This window comes from Echeneis naucrates, chromosome 6, assembly GCF_900963305.1.
Source record: "Echeneis naucrates chromosome 6, fEcheNa1.1, whole genome shotgun sequence".
Lineage (NCBI taxonomy): Eukaryota > Metazoa > Chordata > Actinopteri > Carangiformes > Echeneidae > Echeneis > Echeneis naucrates.
This window is the reverse complement of record NC_042516.1, coordinates 15,580,374-15,599,097: the sequence shown is the minus strand read 5'-3', so window position 1 is coordinate 15,599,097 and position 18,724 is coordinate 15,580,374. Positions and strand designations below refer to the sequence as shown.

The window sequence follows — 18,724 nt, the reverse complement described above, 5'->3', positions numbered from 1 at the left end:
AATAAAAATGAGGCATATATATTTCTCCATTTATCTTATACAATGACGTGTCATCACACACAGCAGACTTCCAGAAACAGGTCGTGTTTAGGTTTTACACGAGTCAAGACCACCCAGTGTCGGAGACAGTTAGCGCTCACTGACACATAAGCAAAACCACATGCAGCATTTACATTTCTGTACGTCATGACAGAAAACCACCATCTGTTGTGGCTGAAAATCTTCAAACCACCTTGATGTAAACTCACAGTAGAATTACATATGAAACAACTACTTTGATGGTTTTATCCAGTATCATTTTAAACCTCTGGCCATAAGGACGTGATACTGATCAGTGGAAAATAATGTAAGATGTGCCTCTTGAACTAATAGTGATGGAAGACAGCAATTTGCTGCCCAGAGGGGAGAGAACTGACTGTTCCTATTTGTGAAATGAGTCAAGACACACAAAAAAAAAAAACCAAAACATTATTGTACTACCATGTCTGGAAGAGTCATGTGATGTTGCTGCTGCTGTCTTCTGCAGGCACGACTGGCTTAAAAAACTATTACTTCATACAAGTGAAAAGTAAGTATGGCATTTATTGTTGCGGATTTAGTGGTGGGCAGAGTGCACCGAGCGACTCACTGCTCATACAGGAGGGTATGTACTGTACACACACTGCCATCACTTTGACATGGGACGTTTTGTGCTCAGTGAAATTCCAGGCTGCTGCAATGGAGAAGAAAAACAAATATTTAGGAGACATCTGCAAGATTTTAGAGACTTTTAAAGAAATGTTCAGGCGCAGTGACAGAATCATGCCACAAACATCGACTCCCTGCCTTGTTCACCTGAGATCACCTGTTTAATCCGCAACACTCAGCATGTGTCAAATGAACTGAAAAAATCTGTTGTGGTCAGTCTAGTTTAGTTTTGATTTAATTTTCACGTGACTGTTCTGAATATCAATTTTCATCAGCTATTTTTAAACCAGCTGTCGGGAAACAAAATGAGTAGTGCTGAATATATATAAAGAAAAAAAATGGTTAAATGTGACAAATTTCAAGATAAAAAGCGATATTCTGATTTATCATCAGCCTTATCAGTGTTGTTGAATCAAGTTTCAATGAGAGATCAGGTGGCCGTACCAGACATATGCCAGTGTGTCTGAACGGGGCACCTCACGTTCATGTAAATATACGTGTCTGTGCAGTAATTATTATGCACATGCCATTGTGTGTGTGTCTGTTGTGCGTCTTACTTCGACCTTAAAGAAGCCATCTGCTGTCCTGGTACCAACTCTCTGGCCAACAGTCAGACGAGGATCTAATCAGGCTAATTACTCCTTTGCTGAGATCTGGGTGAGCCATGTGACATTGTGCTGGATGAGCTAAGGCCAATGTTTATGCACCGTTTTAAAGAAGAAAATCAGGTGACAAACAAACAAACAAACAAAAAAAAGACAACCATAGAAAGGTGTTTGTTTGGCAGAAAAAAGGGGTTTTACACCAACATTTCCATGGATAAACCAAAAGATGTTGGAGATGTGATAATATGGCAAAAAGTCAACGTAAAGACAGCGTGACAGGAAAAGAGGTGTGGTCTTCCAAGGAAAACAACGAGGAAGGAGGGGAGGAGTGGAGGAGAGAAAAGAGGTAGAGACAATGAGAGAAGGAGTTACTCCTCTGGAGTAAAGCCGTCTCAATCTGATCAGCGTGTGAGCTGAGTTCACAGGGTGGATACACAAACTGTCAGGGACTCTGAGGTAAGGATGCTTTTTCACTTATAAACAGCCAGAAGTTATTGAGTTGAGCAGCCACAGTTTCTCTGTGCACACATCAGCGTTTAGAAACACAGAGGTGCAAACTTTTTACAGTCAAGAAAATTTTACTTAAAAATGAATATTTGATAAGTGTAACATCCTCTTTGAGTCAGAGAAAAAACATGTAAATCACTGAAGCCTTTATGGATTCATTATTGATTGCAACTCAGAAGTGTCACATCCCCAGTTTCCTGTTTGTTTCCTGTTTGTTTCCAGTTTTTGATCAGTGGTTTGATGTGTGTGTATTATGTTTGTTGCTCACACTGCAGGGAGCATTGTGATTTTTTTTTTTTTTTTTTTTTTTGGACGGACTAAACTAAATGGATGGACTAAACACAATTTTGAACAAATATATGCAAATGCACGTAATCACATTACTGATGGAGATTTTGTCTCATTTTCTTTAATTTCCATGGAAAATAAAGTGATGAACACACATCACATCATAAATCTGTAAGATGTGGCCAAAGAAAGCGTCTCCAAGGATTGCTCAGTCACAAACAAAAACATTTATTTACATAGAGTTGACTGTCCAGATGTGTTTCTCTGCGTCCTTCTTTCATTACTAATTCTAAATTTCTGTATGATAAATTGAATGACATATAAAAAGAAAAATCAATTAACAGGTCTGTTGTTTGAGCATCAGTGTTCAGTAAAAGACAGATTGCAATGTGCAAAATTAAACTGTGTGTCAAACTGAGAAAGACTTCTTACCCAACGCCGCCATTAGTGTAAATGTCTTTTTGAACTAGTTGCCAGAATGATGTTGACATTAATCTGAGTTATTAATAGTTTTAGCCCCATTCCCTCTATTCACTGCCAAAATAACAGTTATTTTGTCAAAATATTGTCAAAATAACAGTTTTTGTTTTGTTGTTTTCAAACACAAAGTAGTTACATTTGTGAGTGATGACCGTTCATTACTCACAGATGTAACTACAGTCGTCAGTTTTTAATTTGGGACTAATCTTACGACTTAAATACCCACCTTGACCATCTGGCGCAGGGATAGAGTGCAAACCTGGTATCCACCCTGGATTACAAACCCCCCCCCACACACACACACACACACACACGCACACACACACACTCTGGCTAAGGTAGCACGACAACTGTTTGCAATTAGGTTAATTGAGAGACCTGTGGGTGGTAATACACTTAAGGTCAAACGGTGGTGATTGGGTGTGACACAGTTCTGTACCTCGACCATCTGTTTCTCCTCTAAGCCCCGTAAATCACAACAAGGCCTGCAGCTCACATTTTCTACACAGGTTGTTTCCCACTAAAACAGTTTTGCTTTTACAGAGATGCTTCACAAAGAAAAATAGTGAATTATTCTTCCCCTGTTTCAGCCACTCAATACATTTTTTAACAAAAATTTCAGTGAAGTGACGTTTGTCTTTCAACGCTTTAGTCTTATTTCATTATTGATAAAATGAAATCAGTGGTGTCAGAACTAATAACACAAACACAATCTCAAACATGCACACACAACATAGAGACTGGCCACTGTGCACAACAGGTGGCCAGTGAGGTTTAGCTGCCACATCACGCGTGTGCCATTTCAAAATGCCGACCCTGCATAATGGAGAACATGCTACAGTTACAGAGAGGTCAGCTGGCCTTTATGATATAGATGCGTGAAAACCTGCGGAACCACAGGGAGTTTTTGGAGATACGTTTTGGAGACAGATTTCACATAAAAAAGAACGTATATGAATGGAAACATGTACAGAACTGACGTTGGTGAACCTATTCTGGGAGTAACTGCGGGCTTTTTGGCTTCGAGGAAGTCAAAACCATCGAATTAACTCGCACCGAAGAACAAAAAGATCTTGTTTGCCCGTCTGGTCAGGATGTCACACCTCTGATTTGGACTAATCCTTGTCTGGATAGGCTCTGGTTGTTTTGGCACATGTATGTGCCATGTAAGGTTACTGGTCAGAGATCACAGAGAGGACAAACCTGCTGTGACATTACACAGAGGATGTGAGGACAAGCCTGGTTTAAAACGCCTTCTAACCATCCTTTGAGTTGCATGGAGGGTCTTGGACAAGATGTTACATTTTAGTTTATTCATTACCAAACCAGATGCAGCTTCATTTACAGAACAAGGCTCAGGCACATACAAAACAAAGTACAGTATTTAAGAAGTGTATCTTAAATTGCGTGCCCCCTTTGTGAAGTTAGCTGAATTACTTTTTTCAAAGATCTGATGCTCTATTTTTCAGGTTTTCTCCATTCTTCAGTGGCAGAGAAGGAAAACACGACATCCATGATTAAACAAATTTGCTAACAAAAATACTCAAGTCTTTCCTTACTGATGTGTGGATGCTTCACGAATGGAGACCTTTATTATCTTGCTCCCTGATTTCTCCTTTACGATAACAAAGAAGTCAGCTCAGTCTTCACTTCAAGATATTGCTTAGCTCTCTGGTTGGACTGTGGCTCAAGATCATGAGGAACTCTCAGTCTGCAGACCAATTCCAGCTTCCCGTTGTGCTTTTTCTGCTTGCACTACTCCTGAGTCCCGCATCTGCCAGTTCGGGGTCAGAACATGACTTCAGCGCTCCCCCACGCTTTGTCTGCACACCTATTCCTGTGGATGCAGACCCTTCCTGTTTCCCCACTGTGAGTCCAGGTGTCGGTGCAACAGGGCCCACAGGCCATCAAAGTGCGCCTCCTGCTGGCTGGTGGGGGGCGAGTGAGGAGGCCAAAGCCACCATTCTCCACCTCAGGGAGAGCCTTGTCCAGCAGAAGGAGACCATCCTGGACCAGAGGGAGACCATCAGAGAGCTGACGGCCAAACTCACTCTGTGCGAGGGCTTCAGCCGGGGCGGGATGCCTCACGACGAGCACCACAGCACCTCGTACTCCCACCACACAGGAGCGGTCAGTCATCACACGAACACTGACAATGGGCACCCTAGCAACCAACATGGTCACCATGGAAACAGCAACCTCATACCAGACTCACCGCACCACCCCTCTGTAGGGGGGCAACGATCGGATGGAGGTCACAGCAGCAACAACCAAGGGAAGAATAAACATGTGACACCAGGGGACATCACATCATCACCAGAGCAGATGGAGCGGATGCTGCAGGCGCTGAAGGAGAGGCTGGACAACTTACAGGTGAGCAGCCAGAGGAGGAAACTTTTTCAACTTGCAAATAGCACCGACATAACTGCACAAAAAGAGAGCAACATACAGTTAGGACAAGTTGTGTTCAAGTAAATTTATTACCGCTGAGAAATTAGAAAGAGATTGAATTTGGAAGGCATACACTGGATGCCCATATATGGTTTTTCCTTGTATGAATACATCATTGTTGTCTGTCACTGAATTGAGTTAACAAATCCCAAGGTACCATGTCCGCTGAGCACTTTAAACAAAAGAACAATGACTTACTTAATCGCATAAAGCCACTCACTCAGAGTCACTTTGATGTCCCTCAGTGGGCATCTCGGAGCAGCAACAGGCTCAGAGGTGGACATCACTGATGTTAGTCACTCTTGTATGAGGCTAAAGTGGATTGATTTAAGTTTTGGAATAGATCTGAACGTCTCGGGAGTTACCTGCAGTTTTGACTGAGTATTTAGCTGGCCATTTCTGTTGACTCTCAGACCGTGATCCCAGGTGGCTGTCAGGGGCTGCAGGTTGCGTGTGCGTGTGCGTGTGCGTGTGTGTGTGTGTAGGTGGCACGGGTCTCTGATCAGCAGTAATTATTGTGATCTCCCTTGACAGGCTGGTAATCAGGTGCTGCAACAGCATAAAGCCTGGATTACCTGAAAGGGAGAGAATCAGAGGCACATAAAGGAAGATACAATGGCTGTGAAATGGACTTTAAAAGTACACAGCGACAGCATTTAACATGAAGATGATGAGTGGCTGTGAATAGAAGACAGGGACGTTTAGGCCTGTAGGGGACACACCAATTCATGACTCATTGATGCCAGTTTGATACTTTACCAAAGCAGCTCTGGCCCCTTTGTCTAGACTGCTGTAGAAAGGAAGCACGGGGACTGAATGACAGGAAATACTCATTGTTAGCAAGAATTCATCTCTGTTCGTCTATGTGCTCTTCTCTGGCAGAAGAGAAACACATCCATCACCTACTCTAGCTCTCTGAAGGAGCTGCTGCAGAGGAAGATCAGCACTCTGGAGCAGCAGCTGCACCAAAACTCTGCCCTGAACAGCCATGAGCATCATGACGACAGACACCCATATGACCACAACGATGGGCACAGCGGGAAGCACGCAGATCACCGTAATGACAGCCACAGTGACGGCCATCATGATGCAGATGGTCACCATGATGACGATGAAGACAATCATGAAGACGATGAAGAGGAGGAAGAGGACAATGATGACGACAACCATCACAATAATGAAGCAGATAACCACAGTTACCTTCCACACACAGGATACAGAGCACCACGGCCCCAAGGTGGTTTCCACTCAAACAAACTGGAATCAATACTGAACCAACTTCACCTCGCAGGTACACAACATAACAACGTGCTGACGGTCCTGATGAAAAAAAAAAAAAAAGTGTTATAAGCCTTGGAAAGTGTATTATCTAACATACTGAAATTGCAAATTAACTGCTCAGAAAAATACAGTTGTGATCATCTATTGCACAATTTCATAACAAAAAGGAAAATTTATTGTGGCAACGGTTACTAAGTGAAAGTTTAAATTGTAATTTTCCTGCAAAGGAATGATCTTATATTTCATTAAATGTACATTTTTATCAACAGGTAGGACGAAATCCGAAATTCCTGATGCCTTTCAGATCAGTTTTCCCATGAGAACCAACTACATGTATGGGCGGATGAAGAGGACTCTGCTGCAGGAGATCTTCGCTCTGACTTTGTGTCTTTGGATGAAGGCGGGAATGGGACCCAGTCTGGGGACGCCGTTTTCTTACTCCGCCCCAGGACAGGCTAATGAACTGGTGCTCATTGAGTGGGGTGACAACCCCATAGAACTGCTGATTGATGACAAGGTGAGGGACATGAACCTGACATAGGTACAGCATTAAAGCATTAAAGACTTTAATGTATATATATATATATATATATATATATATATATATATCAAAGCCATCATCATGAAGCTGCTCAACTAAGTTTTGAGTATTAAACAGCACAACTTGCAAGTTAACCAAAACTTGTTTTGTTTATTTTGGTTGTGTGATTGTTGTTATATTTAAAATTAGAAGCCAAGTTTTTAATGGCAGATTTTAAGGGGAATGCTGCTTATTTTATGTTTGTTTGCAGGTTTTGGAGTATGACTGTATTGTTATATCAAAGGGAGCTGTATGATTTCTTTGATTGTAGTTTGCGTATTTACTGAATTATTCCAAGCTGTTTGTTTGTGCGTCTCACCATCACCACTGTCCCATCTGCAGGCCGTGACGCTGCCCCTGTCTGTGAGTGATGGGAAGTGGCACCATGTGTGTGTGACCTGGTCAACACGGGACGGACAGTGGGAGGCCTACCAGGATGGAGTGCAGAGAGGGTCTGGGGTTAACCTCGCTCCCTGGCACCCCATCAAACCTGGAGGGGTCTTCATCCTGGGACAGGAGCAGGTAAAGTCAGAGGAAGTTATTGCAGATGCAAACAAATTTTTGTAGTTGAATAAGAAACCTAAAAGTTTTTTCACATAATTGATCACAGTCCGAAAACCATTTGCCCTGATTTCACATTAACTTTAAGAGGGTTGGCAGTCTAAATATCCCTAATAATGACCATTATGAGCCTCCGTAGTCAGAGTGAAAACAAAACATTTTGACTGTACTTGTCTCTTATTTCTCCAGGACACTTTGGGAGGCCGTTTTGATGCCACTCAGTCATTTGTGGGTGAAATGTCAGACATCCACATGTGGTCACATGTCCTAAGTGCCAGTGACATCTACAGCCTGGCTTCCTGTGGCAGCCACCTCAGAGGAGACGTCATCGCTTGGTCTGAGACAGAGGTGGAGCTTAATGGAGGTGTTGCCAGATACCCCTTTGACCCGTGTCACTGAGAGCACCAGCAGAAGTTGGATATATCCTGGAAAATACTGAGAACATTGATCCAAACTGCAGGGACCAAAGAAGGAGCAGGAATAAAAGGCAGCCCCTTTGTTATTTTTTCATTCAGTGACACCTACTTCACACTGATTCAATGCCTTCCTTTAGATTTCATCAGTGGCTTTTTCATAAAAAGAAAATAAATAAAAAGTAATCTGTGTTTACAGATTGTGTGTAGTGGCTTAGTTACTGTTCGTTACCTGTGTTCATTCACTAGTATCTTCTCTTAAACAGACAAGTGCTGTATGTGACATATTGTCATATTGTTGATGAGACTTAACACTGTGGGGTCTGCAGACCTTGCATGGCTCCTGTTGTGGTGAAGAATGTGTAGAAATGTGCTGGGATATCTTTTTTTTTTTTTTTTGTACTCTGGATTCTCTAATTTACACGGTTTCCAGGGAGGATACAGCTAATTTACCAAAGAAACTGTAGCATTGATGTGTCATTTTGATAATCTATGTATCATAGATAGATTGATGTATTTCTTGGGGGAAAAAAAAAAAAAGATCAGTCTCTGCTGGTTTGCTCATCGTGAGAGGGACTCTCAATTTTAAATTGCAAAAAGTTCAGCAAATGAAACAGCTTACTGTATGTTTTTAAATCAAGCTTTTCTATATACTTCAATGAACTCAACAAATTGTCGACATTCCTCACTTTATTTTCATTAGATCTGATTTTAACTTTGAGGAATCTGATGTCTTTTGTGTGACAAAGTCATTGCAGCGTGGCTTTTTCATTTCTGGCCTTGACTGTATGTTTGTTATTGTACTGTATCAAATTCATTAAATGTAGGCCAAATTAAAATGCTGATGCTATCTATGTAATATGCTACTTTTTCCAAATATTAAAACAATGTAAATAAAGATGTGTTAGATTTAATTTTTAGTTTTTCATTCCATGTAGCATTGAGTTACTGGTGATGTCTGATCATGCAGCACTTTGTTAGGGTGTTTATTAATAACAGTATAAACTACTGAAATTAAATGAGAACATCTTACAAAGTTACTTAAATTCATTCTGCCATAACTGCTGAGGCACAGATTATAGTGCTACTCATGCCATTTAATCTTCCAATAAAAACACACTACTTCACCACACAACTAAAATAGAGGACAGAACACAAAGGAAACAAAAGAGCATCGTCTCTGTTTACCTTTAATTGTTACACAGTAGTTCACTGGCACCAATGTATCGTGATTTCCTTTTGCTACATTTACAGATGATGTATTCATCTTCACCTCACAGTAAATAAAAATAAATAAATACAAAATCAAGATGTTTCTGAAAGAGGTGGCTCTGGGGTCAAAGGAATCAAAAACCGAGGACCAGTTTCAGAGTGATCATTTCAGTGTTCATTCTTTTGTTAAAATGGAAACATCTTTTGTCTCAACAGTATTTTTTTGGCAACTTTGCACTTCAAGAATACCCAGAAAGTGAAGGCCTAAAGACAGTCCATGTGATGTCTACAAGAACAAATGTGGAGGCCTTATGTCAGTTTGATGAAATGGGAGAGTAAAAAGGTAATCATAGATCTGTGCTCGAAGGACCAATCACTTGCCGTGTCTTTTAATCAAGGCCTATACGCTTTGATCACAAAAGAAAGACCCCATTCAGCTTCATGCAACACAATCAGATGAGCAAATACAGCACATTTGTCAGAAACTGTTGTTGCTATAGCTGGAACTGACCAGGTGATATGGTTGTCACATAGGTGGCAAAACAGTTCTGCAGAGTTCATGGTTCATCCACCAGCATATTGCAGCGTGTGTGTGTGTGTGTGTGTGTGTGTGTGTGTGTGTGTGTGTCTCAGTGAAACACCAGTAGAGGGTGCTAGAGTATTGGAGTTCTTATCGTCAGTCATCGTAACAGCATTTTCTCCAAAATGCTAAATTTGATAAAGTGCAATAGACAATTGTTTTTCCTACCATCTAAAAATGCCAACTTCAATAAACTACTAGAAATAACAGTACATGAACTGTATGTCAAGCAAATCTATCACTGGATACAGACCTAAGCTTGTTACTGACTCATTACATCATTACGTAATGAATCAAAGATTTATTAGTGTTCCTTGTTTTGCTCTTCTGTTGTCATATTTATCCCAGTAAAATGGAGGAGAAGGCAGCCGATGAAAGAAAAACTACTGTGAGACTGATTATCGCTTGTGCTTTGCTGAGTCTGATTTTCTCAACCTTGATATGGTGAGGAACTAAACCAGACAACAAATCATCTCTTAATTATCTTCGTATTTTCCGAAATTATTATTAAGACAATTAAATTTATGTATAAATCATCCACAGGGAACACTAACACCTTCAAGTCAGTGCACTAGCATGATCAGCCATGCATCAGTACCTACAACTGATGCCTCAGTTTATCAACATGCAGGTCTACAGTAGCTCGTACAAAAATCTGATTTTAACAAAAGATAAGAATAAATTAAATAATTTCTATGTGTATTGTAAACAAATATGCTAACATCTATTTACAAAAAGTATACATTGTAATGAGCTGCCTTTGTGATTTTTTTTAAACTCACTATAGCAGACAGACCTGGCTCTAACAATACATGTCTGAGTTATTACTAGTGAGAGATGATGTTCGTCTTTAGTGTTGACCAAGTAGGAAATGATTTGGTGCATGCTGTAAAGTTACATGTGAGAGGACGTGATGATATTAGCTGAGTATAGTGTCATAAAGGAATCACTATGGAAGCCTCCAGAGTGGGAGTCTACTATGGTTTTCTACTTTGCTGTCGCTCAAACATGTCAGCAGACAAACTGAAGAACATAATGTGTTGCGAGTTCACGGCAGCAGCTGTCTGCAAAAACAGCTTGTACTCCCTACAATGATTCTAATGCAACGTTTTGTCTCAAGATACAAGCAGAATTTGAAGATCTACAGCTGCCTGGTGATATAAACCAGTAAATCTAAACCCTTTGAATCACAAACAGTGATTTTTTTTTCCTGACACAAGTGAGCAGTACTAATGGGTATTTAAAGCCATTGAGTAATTGAAACATCTCCAAATCTGCCATTTTCTGTTTTGTTTCTCCTCCTTTCTGACCAAACACAACTTAATCTGAATCTTATTAATGTTTGAATGGTGACTTCACATTTTGTCTGGGGTAAGCACAATCAAGAAAGGCAATTTCTCATTTAGGCAACGTCGCTAAATTTTAAAGAATTATTCACAAGAACTGCTTGCTACCCTGAATGAGGTCATATTCACACTAATGCAGATCAACTCCACGAAGATGCTTGTTTCATGGGTTTTGGAGGAGCATCTTCTGCTATTTCAAGTCTTTCTGTGCTTAAAAAATAGTGTTAATGGAGAGGAAATTCTTAAAACTATGAAGACAATAGGAGCTAATGATCATGGTAATCATAGCATTTTTGAATCTTCCTTGCTCTCAGTTTTTGCAAACATGGACACATTTAGTGAATGGTAAAAAAAATTTCAAATTGGGAACAAATTGTTTTTGAAATGATCTGCATTGGGGGGAATATGGCCTTTATCATTTAAATACCCGGTGAGAGAGGAAGGTGGGAAGAAGGGACAGCTGGTGTCCTGTGGCTGTAGTGCGTCAAGCTGAATATAACAGCATTAGTGTAAGAAACAAGAAAACGAGGCAGCCACAGTGGTTAAGCTTCCCTACCTTGAATGTGGCCTTTAAAAGTCTAGTAGACAGGATAGCAAGGAGCCCATAAATTAAGAATGGATGCATTTTGTGGGCAGGGATGGTGGGGTAATCAAAATTATAAACAGGTAGTGAAGAGCAGGGACAGAAACATGTGCCCCATGTGAAAGGAAGGGTATGAAGGAGAGAGGAAGACAGGGAGAGAATGAAGGGAATCATCTATGGTTGTTCTTCTTTCTTCTTCAGTGATATACGTTTCTTTCTGGCTGCAAGCATTTCATAGAAGGGATCCACACTGACGGCAGACCTAGAGAAGACAAAGAACTCCTAGTCAGATAAGCCGATAAAAAGCTGCATTCACCATTCAGGCAGCAGGTCAGAAAATTGAAATTAGGCCATAAAATAATAAGCTACTGAGTATTTGGACAGTATCCTCCACTCAACATTTACATACTTGATGCTGTGGATCCACTCATCCTTCTCTTCGGGAGTGGGAGCTGAGATACGGTACACCATGTGGTTCCCTTCCACTACCCTCCCATCAGCTTCTGTTTTACATGCTTTGATCAGCTGACCGCGGTTGTTAGGGATGTACAACTCAAAGCAATTCTTTTGGAAGAAGTAAAAAGAACAACAGATGAACAATCACGGTACAACTACTAAGTGTCATGTTAAGAAGGAATGCAAGCTTACTGGTTTCCTTGGGTCTTCAACCTCACGGATGCTTAGGTTTTCCAAAGGGATAATACCTCGTGGTTCCTTGTCCTATTAGAGATAAACAGACAAACTTCAGGAGGCTTATTTTATGTATTTATGTGTTTAACCAGGACCAATGGGACCCTGGTAGTGGTCTCACTTTCAGGTGTTTTAATTTTGTTTTGTAATCACCTTCACTAGAAGCGATTTTACAGATCAATTTACATGTCCAATAAACAATTTTAAACATTACGTATGATCACAAAATAATTAAGGAGAAAAAAAAATTCACACACATTTCATCAAAAACACTAAAGAAATATAGATAGCTGGATGCAATAATCATAAGAAACTATTCAGCATCCTGTTTACTGAACCGAATAGTTCTACATAAATTGATAGCGTCACACTAGAGAGCAAACCAAAACTTACTGTGGTGTATTCAAAGTAATAAAGGCAATTGTCTGTGAGAATGAACCATCGCCGTTTCCAAGTTTTCACTCGTCCCCCTGAAAAACAACAACATACTCATGATGAGCAGAGAGAAATGAAGTGAAAGGGACAGTAGTCTCCAGTTTCGACATATTTCAGCTCACTATGTGTCTACTATTACTACTTTTTTTAACTACAATAACTCTGACTTTACATACCTCCTGAGAAAACAAGCAGCAGCAGTAGAGGGTGGAAATCGCAGGGAAGAAGTAGACACAAAGGGGACCAGGGGATATAGATGGAGACAGCGGATAAAATGAGAAAGAGAGGGTGGAAGAGATCGGGGAGAACATGAGAAGGAGAGGAAGAGAAATTTTATTAGTGACACACAGATCACAGGCCCCGCCATGCAAAAGAATACAATCAGATTTTTAGACCACCATGGCGTGAGAGCACAAGTTTGTTGTTCTCCATCGTGCTACGGCAATGCTTTAATGCCATAACACTGTGAGGTTGGGATTCAGATAGAGGCAAAGAGCTGGGATACCTTAGAAAAAAAGATGGCTGATTCAACATAGCACAAAGCCTCAGAATAGAATAGAGTACAGTGACAAACAGAAAATGCCTTCTCACTCCATCTGTGAAACATTGAATTTTTAACAAAGACATACAGCATTGTTCAGAATCAGCAGTGAAGTAGTAATGCCAAATAAAGCAGAAGAGTCTCATGGGTAGTATCTCACCAAGTTTAAGAAGCCAGCCCTCTCTGTCTGGGTTGAAGAAGGTGTGTGTCAGATCATTGCCGTCATCCTCAGGGATCTTGAATGGCTCATTTTTAATGCTTTCATAGAGATTCTAAAGTAACACATATGGTAGTAAAAGTCAAAAGTCCCTTCACTCAGATCATTTGATCATTGTTAATCATAGTTATTCGTACCCTGAGCAGCTCCTCTGGTAGGTCACCCCCCTCGTTGATGCCTCGGTTCATGGAAATGAAGCGATCCACTCCAGGTTTGTCCCTCACATTAGGGTTATGGAGACTCGTGTTCAGCATAATGATGGCAAATGACAGCACATAACATGTGTCTGAAAACAGGAGGGACGAAACTGAAAGTTTACCTTCATATCAGGTATATAAAACGATAGGTTTCTACCCTCCTTCTAGACTGTTATTCATTCTGAAAACTATATTATGAATACATAGAACAGGCCAAGTATAATTAACCTATTTGGTCAGTTCAGTCTTAAGGGAATGCTGATCGAACCTCATCTCAAAACTTGAACTTTGGATTTTCTACAATGTTGTTTTCTGTGAGTGGGTCAGCATTTTCTTCATCTCATCCATTAATACACAGATTATGCAACACACAATCTTGAAAACAGAGAAATTGATGTATTGAACAATGCAGGATTTAGGATCTGTTAGATCTTAGGCACTGTAGTAGTAACTTTTCTTTAATTGCAGGCCACATTTAGAGAAATTATTAATAACACAAGAATAGAAATGTTTATTCTTTCCCTTACTATCACTTGGTGTTATGATAACAGAAGTCTCAAGTTGTGGCTGTAAAATGTTTGTTGGTGAAATCAGTCTCACTTCCTGTGATACACTGCAGGAAAAGAGGCTTAGTTTGCCACTTAGTGAGATTGTGTGGTTGTATTTACCAGTGCTCTGAAAGACACCAGGGTTACAATGGCAGTATCTCTGAGCAAAGGCCTCCATCATTCTATCAATCTTTTGGGCTTCACCAGGCAAACGGAAACTCCACAGGAACTGCCTGCAGAAAAAAGGTCACTATTTAGGTCAAGTCTGAAAGAACAAATTTTGCAATCATGCCAGAGAATAGTTTAGTTTCTGCTGCTCTCTTGTATATTTTTTTTCCATCCTCAACCTGAAGTTAAAATGAGAGAGGGACTTTCCATTACTTAGAAGGCTTGTTTATCCAAGAATGCCAGGATATTGGCCAAGAGATTTTTATTTTGTCAAAACAAAAAACATCCCCCGGGGGAGGATACCTGAGGGCCTGGACAAGGTTGAGATCAGTGAACTCATGGAGATCAACAAAAGCCTGAAGAACCTTAATGTTGAAGTCATCCCTGTGGTAGAGCAAGAGAGAGCACAGTTAAAGAGGCTGATACAGAAGGACAACATGGACAGAGCATATGAGCAGATATTTTACCTTTCTCCGAGGTAATCTCCTATAGCAGTCTTGTTGAGTCCCTCTCCTTTGTACAAAAACTGAGCAATGTCCTCTGGAGTGTGTCTGAGTAGCTCGTTCTCCACCAGAAAAACAATGCCCTGCAGGAAATGACCCAGTCAGCCACCACACAGTCACTACAGAGTAGGACAAACCGTATCTGTACAAATATACAAGAGTCTTACCTTTTTTGGGTCCATGTTGAATTTCTTCCTTCCCATTGCCACATGCCTACTTTTCTGTAGAGTTTTGCTGCAGAGTGGAAAAGGGTGATAAAATAGATTACTTTTGCTATGATCAACTCAAATCTACTTATCAAAAAAAGATAACTCAGTGGTCAAAAAGAAAAAGCTCACGAAATAACATGAAAAAACATCAATAAAACACTTTATTCAGCGACATTAGTTTAGTCCTTTCATTTCATCAAGCACAACGATTTGATACTGTAATATGTTGTTTGTTAATATTAAATAGTCTGATAAAGTTTAAGTAGCATCACTGAGTGATAAAATGTCAAAAACTATGACTTGCATTATAAGCGATTGCAGGAACAATACCAAGTCTGTTCACACTAATTTACAATCCTCCATCAAAACTTTAAATTGACAATTATCATTGCCTACTGACACAACAGGTCGTTATAGAGCCAGTTGTTACGAGTGTGCCAACTACTTCTTTACTCTGAGTGTCTTCGAGGAGTTTATTAAAAAGTGTCAGTCAGATCAGTTTGTCTTGTGATACATTAATTATTAATGTAAACAGCAGTCAGTTAAAGTCAGTTTGTGGACATACTCAGAAAATTATATCCAAAAGAGCATAAAAATGCAACCAACCACACTGGAAAAATTTGTTATCCATTTGTTACTGAAATGGACTCAGTTGGGATAAAAGTCTTATTTCCCACATTGCCAATTCTGAATCCAGAATCATTTCAAGTGGAGGTGTTACTGTTTCTTGCTACCTGCCCTCCGTGCTGGTTTCCAGTCCCTCCACCTCCAAAATAGCCTCTCGTAATTCCTCCCTGAGCCTCTGGATCTCCTGCAGCAGGACACCTTTCCTCCTGCGGATGTCCTCCAGCTCAGAGCGCTCCTCTGGGCTTAGGTCTACTGGGACTGAAAGGGAAGCGAAGAAGATTGATCCCAATAGCACTGCAGCCTATGAAACTAATGGAAACTGTGCCATACAACCTAATAGAGAAGTTGTCTTTATTAGAAACACAAAGCCTGAAAAATTTAACTATTTTGAGAACTGCTTTGTCACTCAAATTGTGTATGAGTAATCCTATCTATCAATGTCATACAATGGAAATGGGTGAAGAAAGTGGGGTAGCAGCAGGAATCATTGAAGTTTGTGAAAGTGTCACTCAAAGGCTACCAAGACAGTCAAAGCACAAGGTGACTGCAAATGTCAAGCTAAGAAAGTAACAAAAAGGCGGCTGGGGTCTGATAACCAATTTTAGCTTCTCATTGGTGACTTTGATGAAAGCCTGTATGAGGAAAATGTGTGCAGTGGAATACTGTGATATTTTCACTAAATCGCCATACTGTTAGCACTATGATTCACTAGAAACATTTTTAGATGTGGCCCGGCCCAAAGATCAAAAAACAGACTGGAACAACATTATTTTATGCATCATTTTATCTGAATAAAGATAAATGATGTTATTGTTATTTTGACCCAAATTTGGGGCCTTGATGTTAAAGTTACCTGAACGTAGGTCACTGCAGTATAATAAACTAGCGTGTAAACATCTTCTGATGGCATCAATAGTCATGTTCAGTCATAGCCAATGAAATACACCTGTTTAGCAAATGAATCTAGTCTTTTACCACAGCCCAGAATTAATCCTGCATTCATAAATGTCTGATGTCCCCCTTTGAGTTGAGATTATTTGATGGCATTTGATTTCATGGTAATATTCACAAAACATTTTCTAAAAACTCTCCATATAATAAAATACAGTTCAACTTCACTGTAAACTTGCCACCTCTCTTCACCATATAATTAAATCAACACTTCCCTCAAACTATTTAGACTGAAACTGAACACTGTACATTTCATGAAGACAGCACTGCCATTGTATTTGCAACTCCCTAAACTGGTAACATAATATGTCCTCTGAAGGCTCCAGTGGTAAAAAGTCCCCAAGATAATGTTATTTACATAGCTACATATAACTGAAAATATAACTCCTTTGCTTATGATGTTCAGTCAATATTGAAAGATGTGCTGATTCAATTTTATGGTAACCCCGGACGACATAGCTTGTGTTGCTGTAACTGTATTGCAAAGACACTTGCTGACATAAATTATAGCAACTACAACAGAAACACTTCACACAGCCTAGCTATAAACTCCAACAGCATCATAAACGGTGGCCTCCAAACCAGGTACTTCTCCAAAACAGTGTCAACAGACTCTGGATACCATAAGCTTTAAAGCTTTTTTGCCACGGTGTGCATATTAAAACAGGCATTTGATCTCACATTTCACAAGTTCTCTGGTAAAGTATTTTGTACTCGAAAGACCAGTTTTAGTCGACAACAACAGCGGCAGGAGTCCTCAGAGCCTCCAGTGCCGTGTGTTTACTCTGCCGAACAAACAGCTGCTCCACAACACCACCAGCCACGCCCACAGTCTGGATCACCTGCACGGCTTGACTCACCCTCCAGCGGCCACAGGAATTTCCAATCAAATAAGCAACACAAGTAAGTCTTCCCAAGCCCCCTTTTTTGACTTGGATGGACTAAGAGTGGCAAATGTCCCCAGATCTTAGCTCCGAGTCCCCGGTCAAACAATCGATATTTAGTTTACCGTGCCGAGAGCATCTCTGTGGCTTCTTTTAACGACGAAAACGCGGTTTAAACATACACCAGCAAAGCAGCTTATGGCCAGTAGTTTTCGTAGTTGTGTATGGAATGGATTGATCAGTATGTTGCATAAACCCGAGCAAGTAGAAATTACAAGTAGCCACAGTTAGCTAGCGATATTCCGTGAAAACAGCTAGTCAGTTAGCACACTTACTGTAGTCCAGGTCATCCATTTTTGGCGCTTTACTTTTAGGCATAAATATTTCAGAGTCGACTGTCATTCAATATCAGAAAATTTGGGATATATGTGGAAATATATCCTAAAAATAAAAGGGAAAAAATGGAGAGACCCCTTATGTCGAAACGCTGGGCCAGAGACAAAGAAGGAGGCTACACCGGAAGTAGTGTCTGACTGCCGAGGAGTCTACATCCGGTCAGCGGATTCTCTTCTTCTTCTGTTGTTTTACGGCAGTTGGCATCCAACTTAATGGTGAATTAGCGCTACCTTTTGTTCCGGAGTGTGGGCCAGACTGTGAGCTTACATTCTGGGTCCCCAGAAAGAAAAGACAAAAAATTCAATTGAATTAATCAGCGGATTTTCAAAATACAGACAGTTATAATTAGTCACCAAAGTGACGCAAAGTTTAAAAGTATCAGTAGATTAGTTTTTCTTAATAGTTTCTAATTTACTAGAGCTGTCCATGAACTTCACTCACAAGGAGAGAGCAACAGATTTTTCATATATTTCCTAGTAAATGTTTACACTTTGAATAAAATAAAAATGCCTCTCAACAATCTCTCTTGCAATGTGTACTGAGTAGAAATTGATATGTAACTTTGTGAGCTACAGCTTCAAAGACTTATACAGAATTTTGGATTTCAACCTAACACTTAATGGACTTAATGGACTTGATGGATCTGTACATGTCCCACAAAAAGTAGTGGTCAATATGATGTTAATTCAGAAACATTCATACTTTATTGTATTTTCTTGCATTATTCAAAGATCCTTATGGGTAGGTGATTTGTTTCGAGCTGATTACACTATCTGGCTAATCA

General features: G+C 40.2%; 2 protein-coding genes across 3 annotated transcripts; one reads left to right on the top strand and one right to left on the bottom strand.

Annotated features, from left to right (window-relative positions):
* Positions 1–1,537: 1,537 nt before the first annotated feature.
* Positions 1,538–7,839, top strand: LOC115044648 (neuronal pentraxin-2). The gene is made up of 6 exons (XM_029503782.1): positions 1,538–1,638; positions 4,199–4,940; positions 5,901–6,309; positions 6,569–6,816; positions 7,222–7,401; positions 7,630–7,839. Exons 1-6 carry the CDS (start codon positions 1,538–1,540, stop codon positions 7,837–7,839), a joined length of 1,890 nt encoding a protein of 629 aa, XP_029359642.1.
* A 1,184-nt stretch (positions 7,840–9,023) lies between these two features.
* Positions 9,024–18,072, bottom strand: cyth2 (cytohesin 2). Of its 2 annotated transcripts, XM_029504583.1 has the most exons (13): positions 17,880–18,072; positions 15,817–15,967; positions 15,041–15,107; positions 14,838–14,956; positions 14,674–14,754; positions 14,323–14,435; positions 13,595–13,743; positions 13,401–13,512; positions 12,876–12,878; positions 12,658–12,734; positions 12,223–12,294; positions 11,984–12,138; positions 9,024–11,836 (listed from the first exon to the last, which is right to left on the bottom strand). In XM_029504583.1, the coding sequence occupies exons 1-13, from the start codon at positions 17,944–17,946 to the stop codon at positions 11,749–11,751; spliced, it is 1,254 nt and encodes a 417-aa protein (XP_029360443.1). In that variant the 5' UTR covers positions 17,947–18,072; the 3' UTR covers positions 9,024–11,748. The 2 variants fall into 2 exon arrangements, with proteins under 2 accessions (XP_029360443.1, XP_029360442.1); XM_029504582.1 differs by lacking the exon at positions 12,876–12,878.
* Positions 18,073–18,724: the final 652 nt, after the last annotated feature.

Excerpts from the sequence above, each read along its gene's own strand:
- LOC115044648 (XM_029503782.1), top strand. The coding sequence starts at position 1,538 with ATGGCAAAAAGTCAACGTAAAGACAGCGTGACAGGAAAAGAGGTGTGG. Across the intron at positions 1,639-4,198 it reads GAGTGGAGGAGAGAAAAGAG|AAGTCAGCTCAGTCTTCACT; the intron begins GTAGAGACAATG and ends ACGATAACAAAG. Across the intron at positions 6,310-6,568 it reads GAACCAACTTCACCTCGCAG|GTAGGACGAAATCCGAAATT; the intron begins GTACACAACATA and ends TTTTATCAACAG.
- cyth2 (XM_029504583.1), bottom strand. The coding sequence starts at position 17,946 with ATGACAGTCGACTCTGAAATATTTATGCCTAAAAGTAAAGCGCCAAAA. Across the intron at positions 14,436-14,673 it reads AACCTTGTCCAGGCCCTCAG|GCAGTTCCTGTGGAGTTTCC; the intron begins GTATCCTCCCCC and ends TTTTTTCTGCAG. Across the intron at positions 12,295-12,657 it reads ATTACTTTGAATACACCACA|GACAAGGAACCACGAGGTAT; the intron begins GTAAGTTTTGGT and ends TATCTCTAATAG.